At 38.2% G+C, this 26,015-nt stretch overlaps 1 protein-coding gene and 1 pseudogene across 2 annotated transcripts; one reads left to right on the forward strand and one right to left on the reverse strand.

Annotated features, from left to right (window-relative positions):
* The first annotated feature begins 5,685 nt into the window (after window positions 1-5,685).
* On the forward strand, window positions 5,686-12,479 carry LOC131530585 (uncharacterized). 2 transcript variants are annotated; one of them, XM_058760936.1, is made up of 6 exons: window positions 5,686-5,952; window positions 7,805-7,918; window positions 8,000-8,134; window positions 9,799-10,107; window positions 10,437-10,533; window positions 11,847-12,479. In XM_058760936.1, the coding sequence occupies exons 1-5, from the start codon at window positions 5,904-5,906 to the stop codon at window positions 10,514-10,516; spliced, it is 687 nt and encodes a 228-aa protein (XP_058616919.1). In that variant the 5' UTR covers window positions 5,686-5,903; the 3' UTR covers window positions 10,517-10,533; window positions 11,847-12,479. The 2 variants fall into 2 exon arrangements, with proteins under 2 accessions (XP_058616919.1, XP_058616918.1); XM_058760935.1 differs by having other exon boundaries at window positions 7,805-8,134; window positions 11,847-12,476.
* A 99-nt stretch (window positions 12,480-12,578) lies between these two features.
* LOC131530584 (uncharacterized) lies at window positions 12,579-14,642 on the reverse strand (annotated as a pseudogene).
* Between the last annotated feature and the right edge of the window lie 11,373 nt (window positions 14,643-26,015).

Raw genomic sequence — 26,015 nt, forward strand, 5'->3', positions numbered from 1 at the left:
GAAAACACAAACACACAATATAATTAACTCAAGCATCAAAAAATTAACACAAATAGCACACATTTATTCATGTGTGAACATATAGCAAAACTGACGACACAGCAGTCAGAATTTTAGGATGATATGCACAGGAGCACAAGTGATTATGTGTTTTGCTAAATGAATCCTGGTGGATGAAAATAAACATGAAGAGGATGAGGTCAATGGTCATTTGTTCCTGATGAAATACAAAGCACTATAGTTGAGCATGTTCTTCTGCATGCACTGACCATGAGGGAAGCTGGCCTACAGGCTCATCTACAAGTTGCACACCCTCAAAGTCATTACTGTTGAATTGATTTATAGCCAAGTAGTCCTTACATGTACTCTATTTTTGCAGAACTGAGAGACGACTGTCTAGGCGAGGCAGAGAAGTCTTTTGTCAGAAGACTAAGAAACTGCTATAACAAATAAGGATACTACCAATACTGAGGATGCTGAATGAATGAATGAATGAATTTGTTTATTTATTTATTTACAGTAACTGACAGTATATTCCAATGTGTGTTTACTGTAAATTTAGTTGTTTGGTCGTTGATCTTTTCTCTTCTAGTGCTTTTCATCTACTGTAAGATTTTTTTACAGTCGTGTAATGAAAGAAACTTTTCCTAAAGTTTATTGCTGAATTTTACTGTATCTGCACCCCTCTATTTATGTTGTATACTGTAACAGTCATTGACTAGCAAAAGGATTCCTATTTCCCAAAAGAAGGTTTTTGTAACAGTGTTGATCTCACTAGTGTTGTCTAGACAGTGAAGTAGTGTGTGTATTTGGCATTATTGTTGTAACAAACTTAAATTCTTAAGTTTTAGATTTTATCACAAGTTAAAACTGTAGAATTATAAAAAAAAAAGAAAAAAAAAATACATTTGTCAAAATATGCTTACAGACAAATCTGACCATGCTATAAAGAAAAGACAAAGAAGGAGACAGTAATCATTTATTTCTAACAAAAACATCTAATTTCAATAACTCAATAAAGTAAAATGGTACCGAATGGTGCCAAACAGGTAAGAATAAACAATAAACCTATCAAGTAGCATGTTCCAGACATTTTTTGTTTGGAATCATCAACAAATCTTACGACTTTGATCTGACTTTGAAGTGTGTGTGCGCGAATGTGTGTGTGTGTGTGTGTGTGTGTGTGTGTACAGGTGGCAAACTTAGTAAAAGTAGCCAAGTCTTGTACTGCTCAGATTAAGGAAACTATTTAAAAAAAAATAAAAATGATTTGGACCAAATTTGTCCTGAAGAATGTTTGATGGTTAAACAAATATGATTTTTATTTCACTTAAAACTCACAATATGGTATAAAGCACAGATTAAGTTACTGTGGTCAGTACATCATTTGTGACGAAACAGATTCACAGAGAGTTTGATCATTGTTCTGTGGTGAAACATGTGTAAACTACCTCTGTCATTTCAGATTCCTGTAAGAAACACAAACACAAAGAAATCTGCTGCAAATGCATTGCACCTGAGAATCATTAGCAAACAAATGTGCAAATTGAATACTGAGTCAGTGTATGATTTTTGTATTGTATTGTATTGCAATGGAGGAGTCTCTGTGTCTTTTATGCGTTTAGGACTTTTATTATGAAATTTTAGAATGCAAATTTATCAACATTTTAATACCAGCAAACAGTCACAAAACAACTGAACTGAAGAAACCATAAAACATGTTCAACATTATAAAACAACAGTTAGCACGTGAAGCATGATGTTTTTGGAATGAAATAACAGCATATATTGCATACTATTTCACAAACTTGTTAAACATATTTGGTATTTAGTGGTGTTTAACACTTACCGCCATCTGTTTGTGGAGTGACTGAGGACTCTCATATTCATGGATCTGAGCTGAAATGATACATATCAAAATATGTATTTTCTCTAGAATATTGTTGATTCACAAAAAGACACATTGTTTTTGCAGATAGTTAAGCTTTAAGTGCACCTACCTGCCTCTTTGTGTTCTCTGCACACACAAAACATCCAAATTAAAATCATATACAACAGAGCTGCAGCAGCAGCTGAGATCAGCACTATCAGAGATTCACTGAGTAATGGATGAGGTGAAGGAGGTTGTGCTGCAGCAATGGCTAAAGAGAGATAGTCATTAGTGCAAGTGAATGTATCAGACACCTGGAAAACAAGATTAATAGCAGCTAATTTAAATACATTATCACTCTACTAGAAGTAAAGACAACATAAAAACACGTTTATAACTCACCTGCCAGAGAACACAAACTCAAAGAGAACAAAATAAACTTGTGAAACATTATCTCCAATAGCTTGAGATAAAATCATGAAAATATCTGTAAATAATCTGAGGCAAAGAAACTCTTCAGTCTGGGACAATAATGTTGTGTGTGCCACAGTTCGTCAGCAGGACCGTGAACTTCAATATGCTTCACACTCTAACTAGTCACATGATACAGTCTATGAAACCATATCATTTATGAAATCTAAATTGATTATCATGACAACTATAGCTTACGCCAAAATAGTTAATATACATATGGGATCTTCCAATGGTACATGTTTTGAGATTTCTCCAGTTGTTGCTAATGCCAATGTCCTGAAGTTTTACCAGTTATATTTTAGAAACAATATCTGTCATAACTATGGCATAAAAATATATTCACTTTACTGATGTTTGTACGACACCTGACCAAAGTTCATACATTTGTTGATGTGATCATGCGTAGCACTATTTGATTCATTCTTTTGCTTGTCATTTCACACTGCCTATACATTTGTCACTTTAAGGGCCAATGTGCTTCCTACAGAAATATATATGACTGTCATTTCCAGCAGACACAACTTAAAATTACAGTGATGAAATCAAATGGTAATACCATGGGGCCATTGATATATAGTCTAGTCTCGACATGCATGGCAATGCATGGTACAGTATTTTCTGCAGCTTATTGAATGTTGGACATTTTCTCTCTCTCTCTCTTTTTCTTCTCACTTCTCATTTCACACAAGAAGCAACATCATGTAGAGCAATTTGACAGTCTATTTCTGGTCTCCCAGCTTTCAAAACCAAGACCAGCAGAACTTGGCTGGCTTGTTAAAAAGCATCTTCATCGCCCCTAGTGGCCTGAGAATGTCTGATTCATCAGTAACTTAATGGACAATTGTTGACCTCACAACAGCAACCACAAACAGAGCAAAGACGAATTAGAACAACGTTTTCTGTGGCCTGAGGAAAAACACCCTAATACTATAACAAAACAGTTTAAAAGCTTTTAGTAGTTATAACCCTGTTTCACAGACTAAAATAGTAGTTTGAATAATCAGCATCTTCTTTGGCTTCAGACCTCCAAACTGTGCACTGGTCTTCTAATAAAGATGACGCTCCTGGAGCTCCTCTGACTAAACATGAAAACTTATTTAAGCATAGCTATATTTCATGCATGCTGGTTTAACTGGGCCCAGAAAACTGATTAAAGGTGATTATATAGGCCAATAATAAATCAATATTGCAGTCTACAGTAGTGATATTTGCATCAACTGTCAGTATACAAAAATATCAAATATGTGACCCTGGAGCACAAAACCAGTCTTAAGTCGCTGGGGTATATTTGTAGCAATAACCAAAAATACATTGTATGGGTCAAAATTATCGATTTTTCTTCTATGCCAAAAATCATTAGGATATTAAGTAAAGATCATGTTCCATGAAGATATTTTGTAAATTTCTTACCGTAAATGTATCAAAACTTAATTTTTGATTAGTAATATGCATTGCTAATAACTTCATTTGGACAACTTTAAAGGCGATTTTCTCAATATTTTGTTTTTTTTCGCACCCTCAGATTCCAGATTTTCAAATAGTTGTATCTCAGCCAAATATTGTCCGACCCTAACAAACCATACATCAATGGAAAGCTTATGTATTCAGCTTTCAGATGATGTATAAATCTCAATTTCGAAAAATTGACACTTAAGACTGGTTTTGTCGTCCAGGGTCACATATATGCATTCTGGACTGTACGGAACACGTTACAACTACATAATTAAAAGACGCCATCAACATTTACCAACTAACCAAAACCCTACTCTAGTATGCTATAGGTGATAGCGTTGGTAGCACATCATGCAAGAAAGAATTACAGTTTGTTGTGACTGGATCCATGACTTTTTAATTTCATGAAAGGTAACTGTGTAATTACGGTAACAAATAAAATTGATGGCAGGGCAGAGTTTGCGCTTATCATGCAATTGGTAGACTTCATGCCATATGATCTATTCCAACCACTGATCTATAAAAAGCCTCTTTCACACAGAGCATTGAAAAAGGAAAACTGCCATATGCAAACACGTCCCAGGATTAACGCTGGTATGGGGACCTATGTTTCAGACCTCTTCACATTAGGCTGTCCCAGCACTGATCACTGTTGTATCATCTGCAAGTTTTGATAAGGGAATTTGAGCTGTGGGCGGAAATTAAATCATGGGTAAAAAGTGAATACAGGACAGGGCTCAAGACACCACTGTGGTGCTCCAGTATTCAGGGTCAGATTTCTTGGTCTGACAGTCTGTGACTGTGTTCATCACTGTGTGACTGTATGAAAATGGAATTAGTCTACAGAATATAACATAATTTAATGCTGTCATCATATGGCTTTCAAACCAGTTAACTGCTATCAGAGAGATTTCTCCAGGGTGTCTCCATGGATGCCTTGTTTCAGACAAATGTACTCTCCAGATCAGGGCCTGTCCAAACTCTGTTGGTACTCTCTGACACTAAAACACTTGTTTTTCAGTTGATCTCAACTTCACTTTAGAAAATCAAAGAATAGTTAAAAAAAAAAAAAAAATATTATAGAATATGAAATACTGCATGGAATTAGCAAATAAATTACATTCTTGTTGTTTTACAGTACACAAAATTACCACTAGATGACATCCCAACTCCATTTGCTAATTTGAAGACTTAACACATTGTAAATGAATGCTTTGGACTACTGGTCTAATTCTGGTCTATTTTAAATGAAGACAAGGTTTCACTTTATTTTGATGGTCGATTCCAAGGGCCCGGTGTCAGAGGGGACATCCAAGATTTTTACACGATTTTTACCAAGAGGGGCCCGAGTAAATATGCTGTTCAGGCAGCCCACAAACCATAGCGGTGCCCCTGAGTAGAGTATTAGTAGACTGGTATGATTAGGGTTAGAATAAGTTGACATATACTTGCAAAGTTACTTCTAGTCAGTAGTAGAATGTCTGTTGGGAGACCATCACAATAAAGAGTTATCAGATATTAATCAAACAGTCTACTAATACTCTAATGAGAGTTAGATGACATGTAGGTGCAAGTTATGTGGAAGAATGACAATAAAGTTGAGCTGAATTGAGTTGAGCTACTTATTGTCAACAGAATGCTCAAAAGGGACCATCAAAATAAAGGGTTACCAAAGACACTTAGGAGTATATTGTTGAAGGGAAAGCAAGTATCAATAAGTGACATTAAAACAAAGTTATATAAGCTTATTGTAAAGTAAATGTACTGTAAAAGTCACAAAGTAGCAGGTCTTAAGCAAAGGCATCTGATGTCAGTGATGTTATCTGTTCAGTCACTAGAGGGAGCTGCAGTTGTCATCTGCTTTAGCTGATCATACTGATAGAGAGTTGCATAGAGTATGTGCGATCTTGTCCTGATTCTGTTTGCAGGTCTACAGTTATTATCTGAAGATGATGACGAATTACACTAATGACCCTTTACAATTTAAAATGGTATGACGTAACACATCCTCCTTCACAGAAATCACGTGACTTGGAGGGTTTGACAAGAGCTCGTGAAAACTACCTGATCGCAGCTGTCTTTCAGTTCGGATGCGGCCAAGCGCGACATGATGAGGAACCATTCTTTCCTTGTTTGGGTTTTATTACTTGTGGACGGTGAGTCACATTTATTTTCATTCATTCAACACTTTTGATTTGCTGTGTATACTAAATCGGGAACACAAAATTCGTATTTGCTCTATGATCTTATTCTCTACAAATTACACTATGAATAAAGACAGAGGACATGCACCTTGCGTGTATTTTGGGGGTTAGTTGTGCACGCGCGTGTTTTGCAGTGAACACTAGAGGTCGCTTGTATTAATATTCAATTAATATTGTTATAACATCAGTGATTTTCGTGAAAACTGATAGCAACACAAATGCATTGATTACTTGTTTTTGTAGGCCTATAATAATATGAAAAACACTGGTCTTTAGTTAGGTTTTGTGAGTAGTTGTTTGTTGTTGTTGGTCGGTTTGGGTGCGGCATAGAATAGACAAGCAGATCACATTAATAACTCCACTCATATTTATCATTTACTTTTCTTTCTTTATCATTTTTTTCCCTTTTTTTATTTGTTATTGTTTGTGGGCGATGAGTGATGTTCCATTGTGTTGTTTCGACACAAGCCTACCGGAAATAGAAAAAAAAAGCAGTAAACCACCAACAGACTTCTAGAAAGATTGATGTTTTAACAACAGTGAATCAGCTGTACTTGTTCAGAATAATAATGCCACCCCACCCTTAAACATTTTTATTCGATATATTTTATTCAGGCCCTAATCAAATATGAAACATTTTAATGAAAAACAGAAAATAATATTTGAAACCAACCCATACAGAATAAATAACTCAGTCTGTCAGTTGAGTCAAATAGACTCTACCCTGCCCTATTTTGTAAGTCGATGTGTGTTCAGTAAAGTACAATGTTTGCAGAGCCCTGTTCTGTTATTTAACATCCATTAACATGTTTGCGAATCCATTCATGAGCCAGTGGTGAAATTTTACTTTTGTACCTCAATTTTGTTGTTTTGTCCTGTAAATCCTGTTTATTTTTACACAACTTCCACTGTCACCTCAGGAGGGTGGTTACATATGTATAGTATACTGAATATTATTGGCTCTCTGACAAATTGCCAGTTATGTTCTAATTTGTAAGTCATGGATAAAGGTGTCTAGTAAATTTATAAATGCAATGTAAATGCATGATGAAGAAATGAGTCACAAGAAATGTGAACTTTTTGAATCAACAGTCACAAGAACTTGATTAATGAAGAATCTTTTGGATCATTTTGTATTTATTCACATCAATTTGTATTTATTCTAGAATGCTAAGGGTAATATTTCATGCAGGTTCTTTGGACTGATTGATTTTCATGCAGTAGGTTTTTAAACTGTGCTATTTAATTGAACATTACTGATGTCTATGCGTGTATTAATTTATTTGAGCATGTTTTTGTTTGCAACAACATGTACACCGGGTCTGTACAACTTGCACATCCAGTGACATTTAAACCACTTTTTCTTTTAACACAGCAGTGTTTACTTATTTCAGTGTCATGATGTGATCCCATTCTTCACTTATATTACAAAGCAGTACCCCATATGTATATATAACTATAAAAATGGCACTACCATAATAACAGGACTGTTTGGGTGAATTCACAGTAACATTTGTTGTACTGTAAAATAATGGATTTGTACTGCAGAAGTACAATACATTCCAGTATTATCATATATAGTACAACACTTTTACCACAATTATGGAGCTAGAATGGAATGATATCTTACTCAAGAAACTGCATCATTAATAAACTTTTTAAGCAAAATTTCTACACAAATGCTAGTGAATATATAGTTTGGTTTAGTAAGAGGAAAAAGTTACTGTAAATATACACTTTTAATTGTAAATACTGTATGTGTTACTATAAGAATAATCTCAGTCTGTTTCTGTTTGTTCTGCAGGTGTGTTTGCCATTGATGAAGTGTCAGTGTCATTAATGGTGAGAGATTCTGTCACTCTACACTCTGGTGTTACAGAAATACAGAGAAATGAGAAGGTGCTGTGGAATATTCAAGGTGAACACAAATTCTTAGCCGTAATTAATAAAGAAGACAATGACATCTCAGTACCTGGAAATAATGATGAGAGATTCAAAGGCAGATTGGAGCTGGATGATCAGACTGGATCTCTGACCATCACAGACACCAGAATCACAGACTCTAGAGTTTATGAACTACGGATCAGCAGCAGCAATGACATCAAACACAAGAGATTCAATGTTGCTGTCCACGGTGAGTAACTTAGTATGATAATTATTAACTGTCTGGAGATGTTCTGGAAAAATCACATAGTTACTTTTATGAATAACCATTATTTACTATATGAAATATTTTCTAAGCTTTTTTTATTCTTCAAACAATTACATAAAAACACAAAAAGTCATATGGTGTGTTGCATTACATTTCTTGAAAATTTGGATGAAAATTTGAAAATTTAGAAATTTGTATGACTGATTCTGAACTCAATTATTCCCACAAACCCAGATGTTGTGTAGAAATTTGAATCTGTATTTGAATAGCTGAAATGCATTTGCAGTTTTAATTTATGTTTTAAGGGATACCGGAACTATAAATGAGAAACAGGTATACAAATACAGATTCACTGTGTACAAATACGGTGTTTTGTGAAAATTACATTAAGGGCATTACGAGATTAATCTTCATTTTAAGCAGGTTCTGTTTGTTCTCCTCATGTGTTTGTTGCTGTGACAGATGTTGTGGAGTCAGTGTCAGTGATGGAGGGAGATTCTGTCACTCTACACACTGATGTTAAAGTAAAGGGAGATGATCAGATACTGTGGAAGTTTGGAGATCAAGGCACCATCGTTGCTGACTTAAACAGAATCACTGATGCGAGATGGAGAGACATATTTGATCAGAATGACAAAACTGGAGACCTCACCATACACAGGAGATTACAAAATGGAGATGAAGAACCGAAGTATGATCTTGCACAGGAAATTCCGCATTGCTCTTAGTGGTGAGTGGATCACATTTTCTCTAATGTTATGCGATTCAGTTATATAGTTATATTATTATCAGCACGCGGTGAACCGTTTAGGTGCTCAAATTAACAAGTTTACACTAAAATAAAAACATTTAGTATTAAAATAGCCTGCAGGCAGTAGCCTATTTCAGTTAAAGGAGGATAATTAAAGTTTCTCAGCGTTTTGAACCTGATGTTTGAAACCAACATCATAATCCAGTGCTAGAGAAAAGGTCTCAGAACCTCACAGTTACAACGTATTGTGTTTGGGTAAAATGCCCATTTAAGGCTCTGAAATACACATTACAGGCCTCTCTCTCTCTCTCTCTCTCCCTATATATATATATATATATATATATATATATATATATATATATATATATATATATTATTTTATTTTTTTATCAATTAATTTATTAATTAATTTTTTGATACTGAAATAGAAATATGAAGTTTCACCACTCATTATCAGAGGGTGTTTGTTAATGTACTAGTAGTCGATGACATAAAGTAAACACAGGGCACAATTTTACAGCATGCCTTTATTTATTTATTTATTTATCAAAAACATATGCTCCTTTAAGACAGACAGTTCCGCTGAGTGAACTGAGCTCTTAATTCTTTGTCAGCTTGTCTCGTTTGCCTTCTCTGTCTTCTGCTGCTGGCTGTCTGTCTGTCTATCTGCCCAATGCGAAAAAGCATCTAAAGATGTACACAGTTGATCAAATGTAAAAAATTACAAAGCATTTCTTGATTAATAATAAAATAATATTTTTTTTTCACAAACTTGAGACCCTACTATGGTATTCATACTCTGAACCTAAACAATTACTTGTGTGATTAAAAAAGTAATTATTCATATCTTTTAGTAACTTGTATGCTCTTCGCATGTTTTTGTTTGCTGTGACAGATGAAATGAAGACAGAATCAGTGAAGGAGGGGAAATCTATCACTCTACATACTGGTGTTGTTGAAATACGGGGATATGATCTGATATTATGGAAGTTTGAAGACTATATCATGGCTAGGATCAATAGAACAGCCAATCGGTTCTCATTATATGACAGTGCTCATGGGAAATTCAAAGACAGACTGGAGCTGCATCAGACTGGATCTCTTACCATCATTGACACCAGAACCACAGACTCTGGAGTTTATCATCTAAACATGAGCAGCAGCACACATACCGTTCAAAGGACATTCGGTGTTACTGTCAGAGGTGAGCTACAATCTTTCAGTATACTATTTAGAACTGTGCTCAGTCAACAACGAAGATAGGAAATAAACACTATCTAATTGATGAAGAGACATCTGATAAACAATGCCAGCACATTCTCAAAGAAGAATGCAGACCTTCACTCAGGTTATATAGTCCCGATGTTTCTAGTGTTTGTTACTGATCAGGCACATTCACACTAATGACTGTCTCTTTTTATCATGGTACAGATCTTCGCTCAGGTAATGTAGTGCTGATGTTTATACAGTGTTTGTTCAGATACACATTTAAACTAATGACTCTCTCTTTATCATTATGGATTCTCTCTTCAGGTGCTGCATCAGGGATACGTGGTGCTGGTGTTGGTCTGGTGGTTTGGGCTGTAACTGCTTTTTTGCTGCAAGATTTGTAGACAACCAAGGCAAAGGCGTAAGTATTGCATACAAATGATACAACAACAGATTTTTTTAATCCTTAAAGGAAGTGAAAAACTGTGGTCAGGTTTTGGTTTGATCTCACCAGCATTTCAGACTGTCAACAGATTCTCAATGAAATGAATCTAACAGTATATTTATATATTATTTAAAGGTACTTTTATCTATTCAAGGATTTACTCTCTGCTACAGTAATGTCACGCATTTGAGTTATCACTCAAAAGTGATAGTTATATCTAGATATTTTCACAGTGCCACACAATCTTTTAAAAATATGCAGAGAAATGCATTAAATGTGCTTTCAATATATAAAACTATATGAATGCGTAGACATACAGTATCTGCTTACATGTAAATATATTAACAACAGCTACTGTTTTTTTAAATCTAAGTTCATACGAGTGCTAGAAATCCTTGAAATGCATGAATTTTAATTTTATATTTTATATAAAATATATATTTTTTAAAATAAAAAAAACTAAAATATTTATTTTATTTATTAAAAAAAGTATTTTATAAAAAATGTAATATTTTTATTTATATTAACCAGGTTATGTAGGATGTCTAGACAGTCTATACAGACAGGTTGTACATTTTGAAAGTGAAAGTGAAGTGACCAAGTATGGTGGCCCATCCTCGGAATTTGTGCATTTAGATGCACTTGGATGCATTTAACCCATCCAAGTGCACACACACCCAGAGCAGTGGGCAGCCATATTGCTGTGGTGCCCGAGGAGCAGTTGGGAGTTTGGTGCCTTACTCAGGGTCTCACCTCAGTCATGGTATACAGACAGGTATTAAGGGTAGAAGAGAGCGTTGGTTATTCACTCCCCTCATCGACAATTCCTGCTGGACCTGAGATTCAAATCTGCAATCTTTGGGTTACAAGTCCAAGTCTCTATCCATTAGGCCACGACTGCCCCTTTTGAACCATAAACGTGTTTTCCTTTAATTTGTCACCCTTCTGTAGAATGACATCACAAAGCATATGTTTTTCTTAGCACAATATAATCTGATTTAAAGTAGTATATTTGTCTTCATAAATAGTGATTTACCACAGCTGGAAGGTGCTGGAAAAGTTTGAAAAGGCCAATAATCTATTGCCATTTACTTTACACTAAAAACAAATCAACTTGTTTTCCACAGTGTCTAAAAGTAAAATTGGTATAGGCTAAATAAATAAATAAAATGATTGAAAATCATCTAAATGAAAATCAAACATATAAAGATATATGAATATTATGTTGATTGTATGTTTTGCTTATTTTGCAATAAGTTTCCTTATTCTTTGATTTTGTTTGGCTGCAGAATCTGCTGTTTCCCAACTACTGAAACAGAATTGAAATCAACCATCTTTGCTGCTGAGCTGAGTAATTGTATCTTAATGATTGTGTTTTCAATCTGTGCTTAATGTAAATTTTGCACCTTGAATGTAAATGTAAAAAAAAATCTTAAATGTGAGATGAATGTAGTGAGATGTATCTAACTGGTGTTTTCAAACTCATCTTTAAAGAAAACCCAAACATGAAATGAATGAAAAAGATAGTTTTGAGTCTGTGTGGAGAATCTCCACACAATAAATGGCTCATATGCTCCTCCTCATGGCAACAATACCTTTGTATGGTACCCTGTAAAGACCAAAAATAATTCACATTAAAAATGTGAAAATCATAAAACATTGTTCAGACCATCTTCTGACGTGGTCAGTTTATTTGCTTTAGAGTGGCTGAGACTGCTTAAAAAATTTGTTTGGAGCATGCACAAATAATGTCAAAATTCAGACCCTTGAAATAAGCTATAGATGTGAAAACAACCTGATACATATATTGCTGTACTGTCTGATAAATAAAACTGCCATCTAGTGGAGAACTATTGACTAATGGTTTGATTCTATTCATTTAGAAAAATGTAAAAATCTGTTTTTTTTTTTTGAATATGCATGTAGGCTACTTGAATGAGTGAAATAAAAATACATATTAAAATTGCTTCAGTTTTATAATTTATTTATAAAATACACATTGTATTAATATATTTATGTTACGGTCAATCCACTAACAACTGGTTATTCAATATATATACAAGCAGGGCCTATGTCCCTAGTTTTTACTGAACTGTACAATTAACAGTGTTTTACTGTAAAGTTACATAAAATGTACAATGATTTAACAGTTTTTACCATAGCATTTTACAGTCTTTTACAGTTGCAATCACAACTATGTTTACAGTGTAGGAGCGGTTTATTATGCACCTGTAACACAGGCCTATCCTTACAGCCGTGTATCTCAGTCATATATAGCCAACAGAAGGGTTGAGCGTCATAAGGGCTTATTCTTAGAAAAGTAGAGAGGAACTGAAATCTGAATATTTGGTCAATACTTTCTCTAATGATTTCTTTTATTATAAGACAAAATAACAGAAAGTTTATTCTTCCTTAACAATATCTGATTCAGCAACATTCGATACCAATTTCTGTGATCTTCTGTTCTGTTCAGTTTTTCTGTATCTGATGTCATACACAAGAACAACAACAGCAGCTGCTGCAGCCACGCCCATCAGAGCTGTGACGACCAATCGGATCACAGCTTCAGTCCTCCCATAAGAGTGGTAATAGTCTGAGAAATCAAGCACACCAAAAAAATAAATAAATAAAAATACAACAGATCAGCTCAGTAAAATTTTGTACACACACACAATCTGTAAATACACCACTGATGTACCTGAACTCAGCCAGCATAGTTGATCGATGTCCAGATGTTTGGTCTTGTGGCTAACAGGATTGTTGACTACACAGCTGTAGGTGTTTTATCCTGATATTCCACCTCCAGAGGTAGAAAGAGACTGATGCTGAGATCAGACACACTGATGCTGGACAATAAACTGTTTCCTTTGTACCAGGAGAGAGTCACATGACTCACATTCAACACTGAACACATCAGTGAACATTTTGAGAGTGATGATCTTTCTGAAGAAGAGCACTGTGAAGTGTCACTGAAGATGACAGGAATAGGTGGAAGAGCTGGAAAAAACAAAAACAAAAAGTCCAGCAAGAGAGATGCTTACAGTACTTTGTCAGTCATTAAATGTGCCATATGATAGTTTGCTGTGATGTCGGTAAGTGATTTGTGATATCAGACAGTATTGTGATGCCTGTCAGTCATATCATCACACATAGATCGTATTGTCTTCTCTCTCAACATTTATAATAGATTCAAATTTAACATAGAAGTAATCTAACAAAAGTAATCTTGAGATATCATTATGGCTAAATATGACTTGTTGCCTAATAACATGAATGTGAAAGGACAGGACAATGCACTGCAATAATTTACTCACCATAAACAGTAACACTGAATATCTCGGTTGAGAACCCCTTTTTCTCATCCATGATAGTTAGTTTATAAACTCCAGAGTGTTCAGGTCTGGTGTTTGTGATTGTGAGAGATCCAGTTTGATTATCGAGCTGGAGTCTGTGTATGAATCTCCTATCAACACTACAACTTGTATTGAAGGCCGCTCTCTTGATTCTAGCTATGAGAAGGTTTCCATATCTCCATTCCATGTCATTATAATTATGTATGTCAGTAACACCAGAGTCTAGAGTAACAGAATCCTCCTCCATCACTGACAGTGTCTTTTCTATATTTGTCTCAGCAACAAAAACACCTGCAGAACAAAAAGGGAATATATTTTTACATAATACACTTGTTAATTCCTGTTTGTTGATAATGCATTAATATTAAATCATGCAATGTGATTGTATTATTATAGAAATAAACAAAGCCAGATTGAGAAATGCTAATTGTCATTTTTAGTTCATATGCCCAATGCATTATAATGTTAACGGATGTAAATCCTCTGATTTAAACATTAGTACCCTTTGATTTCAGTGACGTCACAAATATGTACTTACCAACCAGATGACAAAAACACAAACAGAAGAAAATAAACGCGCGGATCAGTTTCCTCATACTTTTGAGATAAATCGCTTAGTCTGCATTCGAATGTGTAATTAATCCTGCTTTACTATCGTTAATAGCATGCTATCAGATAATTTGAGGTTAAGAGTCAAACAGAGAAACTCTCCCAGTCAGCGCGCCCCTGTTAATGTGCACGCGACTGTGTACGAGAACGCGCTCAATTTTACAGCTTACTCTCTCTCTCTCTCTCTCTCTCTCTCTCTCTCTCTCTCTCAAACTAATAGTATTGTGTTAAATAAGTCTCAAGATGTGTGATATATAACTGAATGATTCTCCTGACTTATCTTTACTATTAAGCTCATAGTCGTGCTGTTATTTTTCTGTTCAGTGTTGCAGCAGTTGTTTGGTTCAATATTTCCAATCTCTGTGTAGAGTGGAAAATAATATCTGCAGCACACAATAGTAAACACGTTAAGTGCAAGACGTTTGTCCACTCAGAAACCACATTCATTTGTGTTATTTTGGCAGTAAACTGACCTGAATTAAACTCAGACCGCAGCAGGTTTCACTTTGACTCAGAAACAGAGTTGCAAGAGACTCAGATGCATTCAGCGGAAACAATTGTTTTGTCTTGCAAGTCATCCTAAATGTATATTGGGGTTCAGCATCTTCTGTTCATAGGGTTACATACCCTGTCTATGGGGAACAACAGCACTAAAAAACTCTCCTCATTTCCATCCTTCGTAACCTCACAAAAGAAGCTGAATGGAGTACACTGAAGAACAGACTTACAGACTTGACTCAAGTTTACACATTAATTCTTAATTAATTCATTAATTCTTCATAATTTTTTTTTCTTTTCACTTCTTATTTCATATTGACTGAACTTTATTTTTTGTCACTTTGAGTTCCATTGACCACATCCTGTATAGCTGTTTGATAATATCTTTCTCACTTTCAACAGATACAAACTGACCCTAATTGTTCTTATATTTGAATTGTCTGTCTGTGTGTGTGTGTGTGTGTCAGAGGTGTAAAGAGTACCTGAAAACCATACTTGAGTAAAAGTAAAGATACCTTACAGTGAAAATTACTCCACTACAAGTTACAAGTCACCAATTCCAAAACAACTTGAGTAAAAGTCTTAAAGTATCTGATTTTAACAGTACTTAAGTATTTTACTTATACTAAATATAGGCTCAAAGATGCACAAGTCAAAGAGACATGCCAGTCAAAAACTATAACGTTGTGGAAAAGCTGGGGAAACAGGCAGAGGCAAGGATCTATGTGCAGATATTTCATGGAAAAACTAGAACAAACAATAAGCCAAAAACCAAAGGGAACCAACAAGACAACCATTACATTCAACAACTCACAGAGAACTAAAGAAACACTAGGGCTGTATATACAGTATACAGGAGGCTAACAAGCTGAACAAGATAAGATACAAACTGACTACAAGCACCACGGGAGACAGGAAGTGACATAAAAGTCCAAGACTAGGCACAGAAAACGCAAAAAAAAAAAAGAAAGAGCTGATTTGTGAGGAGAGCAATCACGCTTATTCTCTGAAACCAAAATAAACCTGAACACCTCAAAATTGCAAAAACAAAAAAAAAATATCCTTCAAAAAGTTCTCTTCAGTGTAACGGATAAATAAAATAATGTTAAGTAAAATTAAAAAGTCAAAGACTTCTTGCACTGGATGTGCTGGTTTCGGCCTCATTGCCAGCTGCAGTCATGTCCTCATCTCATTTACAAAACACCTGTGATTCACAACTACTTGCTAAGAAACTCACATTCACGTAAAGTAGCCTTGTTGACAAGTTTGGGTAAGGGCAAAATGCACAAGATATAGTACTTTCAGTGCCCTGTAGTTGGCAATATCACATCTTTTGTAACATAAATAAACTGCTGCAGAAAAGCTAGGTGCCATGCAAAATGTAATGTGTAACTGCAACACTCATTACAAATGTAGTGGAGTAAAGAGTACAGATACTCAGTCAAAAATGTAGTGAAGTAGAGAGTAAAAGTTGCTAATATCTTTGATACTCAGTACAACTACAAAGTACCCAAAAAGATACTTAAGTACAGTAATTAGTTACATTTACTCAAGTACTTTACACCTCTTGTGTGTGTGTGTGTGTGTGTGTGTGTGTGCGTGCGTGCGTAACCGATTTTTATCAATGGGGTCAATATAGTCAATGCACTGTGTATTTTGACACATTCCTCTTTTGACACAGTAGATCTGTGTAGGTGCCCAACACCCTATCACCAGTTTGCGGTTTGCCCTCTTTGGACCACTGTTGGTAAATTCTCACCTCTGCTGACTTCGAGCTCATAATCCTTGCTGTTTCAGAGATACTCTGACCTAGTCATCTTGCCATAAAATCATCACTCAAAAAAGTCGCTCAGATCTTTATTTCTAAACGTCCTGCATCCAACATGTTGATTACAATTGTTTGTTTACCATCTAATCTACCCAGACCTAATATGTGGCCTTGTTAGGAGTGACTGGTCTAATGTTTTGGCTCATCAGTGTATATATACATACATACATCGGATTGTATGTTTTACTTTATGTCTTCTCAGATCATCATCTTGAGTAGATATAGGCGAATGTATAAAAATAAACTAAATTATTTTCTAATTTGTCATCATTGCCCCCTAGTGTTCTGATGTGAGAAAGACTGATTTATCAGCAATGTACTAATGTTGACCTCACAACTGCAGTCACGCCCACCATAGCAAAGATGACCAATCAGAACACTGTTTTCTGTGGTCTGAGAAAAACAAAACAAAACAAAAAACATAGTGAAACTTTAATAAAACTATTGATTTTTAACTAAAAATATGTTTCAGTAGTTCTATTGGACCTTCTTTCACAAAATAAAATACTATATTAAACAAAACAGGATCAGCAGTGTCTTGTTTTTTTTTTGACCAGACCTCAAATGGGACAAAACATAGAAGTACAATGATTCTTTGTGGTGGCTTCTGTAGGCCTATGTGTTATTTTCATTAATATTCATTATTATTATTCATTGGTGGCCACTTGAGTTGAAATCAGTAAAACACATTCACCTGTTGTCAGCAGGGTAGAAAATGTTCTTTATAAAAATGTTTGATAACACATGTACTAGTGTAAAGAATGATTCATCAGTGAAGGACTGATGTTGACCTCACAACAGTGGCCATAACTATTCATAACACTGTTTCCAGTTTAGAATGTTTCAAAAAGGTTTACATTGTTGTAGCCTTGTTTCACAGACTAAAGTAGGCTACTAATATGAACACAACAGTGTCAGAGTGTCTCATTCTTCAGCCTCAAATTGTATGTTGGTCTTCTAAAGCAGATTACTCTCCTGGTGCGCATCCTGGTGACTAAGCATTAAAACATATATTTTCTGCAGCATTCATGGATTTTTTTTTTTTTTTCAAATTGAAAATGAAAAACATATTTCAAGCATCCTGGTTTAACAAAGCAAATTTTATAATACAAACTTGTATAATTAATAAATAAGTTGTGAGAATCACAACTCTTCCTCTCCATTTCTGCTTTTACTTAATGATTTTTTCAATGATGATGATCAAATTCAAAATTATGAGTATAATCACAAAAAAAAAAAAAAGTTTAAGACATTTATGTGTACAACCCGAATTCCGTAAATGTTGGGATGTTTTTTAATTTAAATAACGTGAAAATTAACAGACTTTCAAATCACATGAGCCAATATTTTATTCACAATAGAACATAGATAACATAACAAATGTTTAAACTGAGAAATTTTACAATTTTATGCACAAAATGAGCTCATTTCAAATTTGATGCCTGCTACAGGTCTCAAAATAGTTGGGACAGGGGCATGCTTACCATGGTGTAGCATGTCCTCTTCTTTTCAAAACAGTTTGAAGACGTCTGGGCATCGAGGTTATGAGTTTCTGGAGTTTTGGTGATGGAAATGTGTCCCATTCTTACCTGATATAGGTTTCCAGCTGCTGAAGAGTTTGTGGTCGTCTTTGATGTATTTTTCATTTAATGATACGCCAAATGTTCTCTATAGGTGAAAGATCTGGACTGCAGGCAGGCCAATTCAGCACTGGGACTCTCCTACTACGAAGCCATGCTGTTGTAATAGCTGCAGTATGTGGTTTTTTGCATTGTCCTGCTGAAATACAGGGGAGCATAGGTTGCTCTAAAACCTTTATATACCTTTCATCATTCGTAGTGCCTTCCAAAACATGCAAGCTGCCCATACCACATGCACTTATGCACGCCCATACCATCAGAGATGCTGGCTTTTGAACTGAATGCTGATAACACACTAGAAGGTCTCCCTCCTCTTTGGCCTGGAGGACATAGCATCCGTGATTTCCAACAAGAATGTCAAATTTGGACTCGTCTGACCATATAACACTTTTACACTTTGAAACAGTCCATTTTAAATGAGCCTTGGCCCACAGGACACGACAGCGCTTCTGGACCATGTTCACATATGAGCTCATTTAGTGGATAAAAGTGTAAAATTTCTCTGTTTAAACAATTGTTATGTTCTCTATGTTCTTTTGTGAATCAAATATTGGCTCATGAGATTTGAAAGTCTTTTATTTTTATTTTTATTCAAATTTAAAAACCCCAACATTTCCGAATTCGTGTTGTAGTTCTTTACATTACGATATGTAGTTAGAGTCCCAATTCATATTTCCATAGTAATCTAGAAAAGTTTGCACCTGGATCTGGGTTATCCAATGGAATGCAGTCCACACACAATTGGTAGACACCATAACATCTGATCTATTTCAGCCTCCTTATTGGTTGATTGTAAGTTTGAATTCTGTTATTTTGTATTTAAACAACTTTTGTATAAACAATTTACTCTTTTGTCCCAGATTAAGCCTTGTGTTCCACTGCGTGTCGACAAATATAAACCCTTTTCAAACTATTAGTTGTTTCTCATTTCTTCCTACCACCAAGTGTTGCTGTTGTGTGTTCAACAACAACTTTCACAACCAAAGTTATATTGTAGGTTTTGCTGTTTTAAATCTTGCATTCCTAAATTTGAACTCAAATGTATTAAAATAGGGTTCACAGAGTTTGTACTGAGTTTAGAAACGTTTCATTTTAATTTAAATAGTTGTAAATACTCCACAATGTTTGTGTTTTCATCTGAAGTGTAGACTAGCCTATTTTTAGAGCATTTGCTTATCCGCTATAAAGCTTGGATCCTGTTAAATGCTAGACATTTATAAAATGCCTTTAATATGTTTATGATTGAGAACGTGTCACGGATCAGTCAGGCCCTTCACTCCACCGATCACAGCGTTCCACCTCACCAGAGTTCTGATCACGCACACCTGCACCTGATCACTGCCTCATCAACACCCGCTACAAAAGATCCTCACACACTCACTTCACTGTCCGATCTCGTTTGTTTAACGTGGACTCTGACAATGCTGTATCCCAAGACCAAGAACATATCCTTCCAAGAGAATTGACTTACCTTATTTGCCTTACCTTCTGTGTTTCTTCCTCCTTGTGTCCTCCTCTTCTCCTAGAGTGCCTGTCATTGGAGTGTGTGAGTGTCCCTGTGGATTCCCCCGTCTTGTCTCCCAGAAACGCTGTGGAAAAGGAAAAAGATATCATCATCCTATCACCGATCCACGAACTACTCACTTCAGGATTATCTACTCACCTCTCCACTTGATCATCTAACGCCAGTGTGCTTCACCTGTTTAAATAAACCACTCTATATTCACCACTCACCTTCGTATCCGAGTCTATCCATAACAGAAGATCGGACCTAACACCGTCACTAACAGGATGAGCACCGTGGACCCCTTCCAGGAGCTGGTGGATTCTCTGAAGAAATTGTTGTTGCAATCGCCCACACCAACGGCACCACCAGCTCCACCACCACCACAGCCGTCAAACACCACCATGAGCACTCCCTCACCGATCGTCTTCGCCAGTCCCATGGCCCGGCCAGCGCCCTTCTCTGGTTCGGCGGAGGAATGCGATGGCTTCATTCTTCAATGTACCCTGACGATCAATCTACATCCCCACGTCTTCACCACTGACCAAGCGAAAATAGCGTATGTAGTTACCTCACTCACCGGGCCTGCTCTAAAATGGGCTGAAACGATCCTCAACCAGGCAGGACCTGCTAACCACACTTTTGCAAACTTCATCCACCATTTCAAGGAGGTATTCAGCGTATCGACTCGACTATGAGTGAGCAACTTTACCAACTTCGTCAGGGTACAAATCCAATCCATCAATACGCCTTGCAGTTCAGGACCCTGGCAGCCGCCAGCGGGTGGAATGAGCCCTCACTCATCACGGCTTTCCGCCAAGGATTAAACCCCCGCTTACGTCTACATCTCAGCGCATATGATGACAACTATGGTCTGGAGAAATTCATACAACTAGCCATTCGCTGTGCGAATCGCATTCAGTCTTTCCCTCCGGATCCAGCCTCAGCCATCGCTACTCCTCCTCGCCGACCAGAGACAAATGACCCTCCAGAACCCATGCAAATGAATTCCACTCGTCTACCACTGCCGGAATGACAAAGACGAATCTCCCAGAGACTATGCCTATATTGCGGAGATGGACATTGCGTGCTGGAATGTACCCTAAGACCACCACGCGTCCTGGTGAGTTCGGTACTTGCCACAATGCCTAAACTCAAACCTCTCAACTCGAGCCCTGCTTACTGCCTGCACAAATGTCATTACAGTCACCGTCCTCCTCGACTCTGGTTCTGCGGGGAACTTCATCTCGGGGAACCTCCTCCAGCAGCTCCGCATCCCTACCGCCAACACCCCGAAGATTTATGAAGCCCAATCCATAACGGGCCAGTCCCTCACCAAAGATTCCATCCGTCTCTGCACCGAATTGGTACAATTACAGATTGGGCAATTACATCGAGAGGACATCCAATTGCTGGTTCTGGAGGGTTCAACTGTGGACATCATTTTGGGTCGTCCGTAGCTGGTGCAGCATGATCCACACCTATCTTGGAGGACAGGAGAGGTCCTAAAGTGGGGTGAGAAGTGTTTCCCTCATTGTTTTCCCAACTTACCTCAACCGAATCGTCGAAGGTCGCCGCAGATCCCTATTGGTACCACCTCCATTGAGAGCCCTCAAGAAAAATTATCCGTCGAGATCCCTTCATGTTATTCCCACTTTAGTGACGTCTTCTGTCCGAAGAGGGCTGCCCAGCTACCACCACACCGGCCATGGGACTGCGCGATTGACCTCCTTCCGGGTGAGCCAGTACCACAGGGAAAAATCTATCCCCTTTCACCACCAGAGCAAAAGGCCATGGAGTACATTGCGGAGGCACTACAACAGGGATACGTTGTACCATCTACCTCCCCTGCTGCCTCCAGCTTCTTCGTGGCAAAGAATGACGGCAGCCTACGCCCTTGTATCAACTACCGGAAACTAAACGACATAACAATCAAATATCGATTATCCCCTTCCCCTTGTCCCAGCAGCTCTGGAACAACTACGCGGCGCCACCATCTTCACTAAGTTGGACGACCGCAGCGCCTACAACCTCATCCGCATAAGAAAAGGAGATGAATGGAAGTCTGCCTTCATAACCCCTACTGGTCATTATGAATATAGGGCGATGCCGTATGGGCTTGTAAACGCCCCTTCCGTCTTCCAGGGGTTTATGCATGAGGTGCTCCGGGAGTTCCTGAACCGCTTTGTAATTGTGTGTGTATATATAGATGACATCCTCATCTACTCCCGGAGCCTGGCCGACCATCGCCATCATGTTGCGGAGGTCCTCCAGAAACTCCGGCATTTCCAATTGTATCAAGGCTGAAAAGTGCAATTTCCATCAATCCTCCGTACAGTTCCTCAGATACATCATTGACCATCGTGGCATCCGCATGGACAAGGGGAAGGTGGAAACAGTCACCTCCTGGCCAACTCCTACCACAATCAAAGAACTTCAACGATTCCTTGGATTCTCAAACTTCTATCGACGATTCATTTCCAGTTACAGCACAACCACCAGCCCACTCACAGACCTCCTGAAAGGGAAAAACCAAGACACTCACCTGGAACCCGAAAGACCTTTGAAGACCTCAAGACCGCCTTCACCAATGCACCGCTCCTTGCTCACCCAAACCCGAAATTGCCATTCATCGTAGAAGTGGACGCATCCACCACGGGCGTAGGAGCCGTCCTATCTCAGCAGCAGGGGAAGCCTCCCAAACTCCATCCATGTGCCTACTTCTCAAAGAAACTCAGCCCGGCGGAGAGGAATTACGACATCGGGAACCGGGAACTATTGGCCGTCAAATTAGCCCTTGAGGAGTGGAGGCACTGGCTGGAGGGGGCAAAACATCCTTTTCTAGTTCTCACTGATCACAAAAACCTACAGTACCTTCGTGACGCCAAGCGACTCAACCCTAGACAAGCAAGATGGGCGCTGTTCTTCACTCGATTTCACTTTACGATCTCCTACAGACCCGGTACCAAGAATATCAAAGCAGACGCTCTATCTAGGATCCATGCACCAGAGAGCAACAATCAAGAACCCGAAAATATCCTACCTCCAGCGACCATCTCCAGCCCTATTCAGTGGACCTCTCCGCCAGTTGCCTCCTCCACACCACCCGGCAATCCGCCGGGCTGTCCACACAACCTCCAGTATGTATCCAGAACACAACGGACCCCACTAATCCATACCACCCACACCTCACTTGGTACTGGCCACCCAGGGGCCAACGCAACTTTCTCGCTGCTACGAAATCGCTTCTGGTGGCCTAACATGGCCAGGGACATAAGGAGGTTTGTGCAAGGCTGCCCAGACTGTGCCATTTCCAGAAGTTCCCGTCATCTTCCAGCAGGCAAACTCCACCCATTACCCATACCTCAACGTCCGTGGTCACACCTAGGAGTAGATTTCATCACTGACCTGCCCGCATCAGACGGAAAAACATGTATATTAGTCATCATTGATCGATTTTCCAAATCCTGTCGTCTCATTCCACTCACTGGCCTTCCCACAGCTCTCCAAACTGCCGAACTCCTGTTCAACCACGTATTCCGATATTATGGTATCCCAGAAGACATAGTATAGGATAGAGGACCCCAATTCATCTCCCGGGTGTGGAAAGCCGCCTTCTCTCTCCTAGGTGTGACCATCAGTCTCTCCTCCGGATATCACCCACAGTCAAACGGGCAGACCGAGTGCAAAATTCAGGAAATAGGGCGCTTCCTGAGAACCTTCTGCCATAGTCGCCAGAACTCCTGCAACCAGTTCTTAGGCTTGGCCGAGTAAACTCCAATTACCACCTCAATACAAGATTCACCCTACGTTCCATGTCTCACTACTAAAACCCTTCTCTCCACCTGTTTCCACAGGGCCTGACTTCGATGAAGAGACCCCTCTCCCACAAATCCTGGACAAAGGCGCAGTCTACCAGGTAAAGGAAATCCTGGAATCCCGGCGTCGTGGTGGCAGGTTAGAGTACCTCGTCGACTGGGAGGGCTATGGCCCCGAGGAACGCTCTTGGGTACCCAGAGACGACATCTTAGACCCAACACTACTCGAGGAATTCCATGCAGCACACCCAGATCGCCCAGCACCCCGAGGCAGGGGCAGACCACCACGATGCCGAGGTCGGCCCTCAGGAGCGGGCCGTGGAGAGGGGGGTACTGTCACGGATCAGTCAGGCCCTTCACTCCACCAATCACAGCGTTCCACCTCACCAGAGTTCTGATCACGCACACCTCCACCTGATCACTGCCTCATCAACACCCGCTACAAAAGATCCTCACACACTCCCTTCACAGTCCGATCTCGTTTGTTCAACGTGGACTCTGACAACGCTGTATCCCAAGACCAAGAACATATCCTTCCAAGAGAATTGACTTACCTTATTTGCCTTACCTTCTGTGTTTCTTCCTCCTTGTGTCCTCTTCTCCTAGAGTGCCTGTCATTGGAGTGTGTGAGTGTCCCCGTGGATTCCCCCGTCTTGTCTCCTAGAAACGCTGTGGAAAAGGAAAAAGATATCATCATCCTATCACCGATCCACGAACTACTCACTTCAAGATTATCTACTCACCTCTCCACTTGATCATCTAATGCCAGTGTGCTTCACCTGTTTAAACCACTCTATATTCACCACTCACCTTCGTGTCCGAGTCTATCCATAACAGAACGTATGATAACCTGCTTTTCAAAAGATGTTTATCAGATACTTTTGGGGGAGGAATATGATTTAGATGATCGTTCATCCAGCTAAATCCCAGTCAGCAAACAAATTTGGCCCAGGCTTGGCATGCATCTGGCACAGTTGGCATTCATCCGGCACTGGCATACAGCATGTGGGCCAAACATGGCCCAGGTTCGGCAGACATGGTACCGGGTTTAAGACGGCACACAAGACATGGGCCAGATGTCAAATGCAGTATTTGGCCCAGATGTCAAATGCAGATATGTGGGCCACACAAGTATTGCCGATCTTGACCCATATTTAAAATCCATTTCAAATATTTTTGAGTAAAATGCCAATGTTTCCCCATACAGAAAGGTAATATATTCACATAAATGTGAAACTGTTAAATATATTTTTAAAATGCATAACATAAAGCTCATACTGTGTGTTATTATGTGTTTGTATGCAAAATTATATTCATGCCTCATGATATTATATAATATATGATATTATATAGTATATTATAGAATAATATATTCTGTTTTATTTTTATATATATATATATATAATTTTCATCTGCCATTCATCCGGCACTGGCATACAGCATGTGGGCCAAATGGTACCAGATGGTACCGGGTTTAAGACGGCACACAAGACATGGGCCAGATGTCAAATGTAGATATGTGGGCCACATAAGTATTGCCGATCTTGACCCACATTTAAAATATATTCACATATATATTCACATATATGTGAAACACTGTTAAATATATTGAAATACATTTTGAAAATATATTTTTAAAATGCATAACATAAAGCTCATATTGTGTTTAATTGTGTTTGCATGTGAAATTATATTCATGCCTCATATGATATTATATGTTATATTATAGAATAGTATATCCTGTTGTTTTATTTATATGCAACTGACTTCAAACAATGTTTTGCATTCACTGCTTTCATATTCTCATTCAATTTACAGTTTGATGTAGGCCTACTAAACAATACATGATGAAATTTCAGGACATTTTATTTGACTTTTGTACTATTTATGTAAATGCGTAACTTTGATGTGTTTTAGGCCATGCTGGCCAATCAGAAGCCTGACAAAGTTTCAAGTAGGCGGAGATAACAGCGCAGGCTCTGACGTCACAAGCCAAAAACTCCGGTTTAGCTGTCTACATGATAACACTGCAGCCAGAGTTTTTTTTAAATCTTCACCCTGGCAGGAGTTTTTTCAAAATGTTCGGTTTCAGTGACCTGGGGCAGTGTTTGCGTGAGGACGAACGGAACAAACCGCAGAGAAAAAGCTGCTGTTTTGAAAATAACCGCGTTCGTGTGGACGGCCAATGAGCGCGCGCCTTGAGCATTC

Source organism: Onychostoma macrolepis, chromosome 22 (genome assembly GCF_012432095.1).
Source record: "Onychostoma macrolepis isolate SWU-2019 chromosome 22, ASM1243209v1, whole genome shotgun sequence".
Classification (NCBI taxonomy): Eukaryota; Metazoa; Chordata; class Actinopteri; order Cypriniformes; family Cyprinidae; genus Onychostoma; species Onychostoma macrolepis.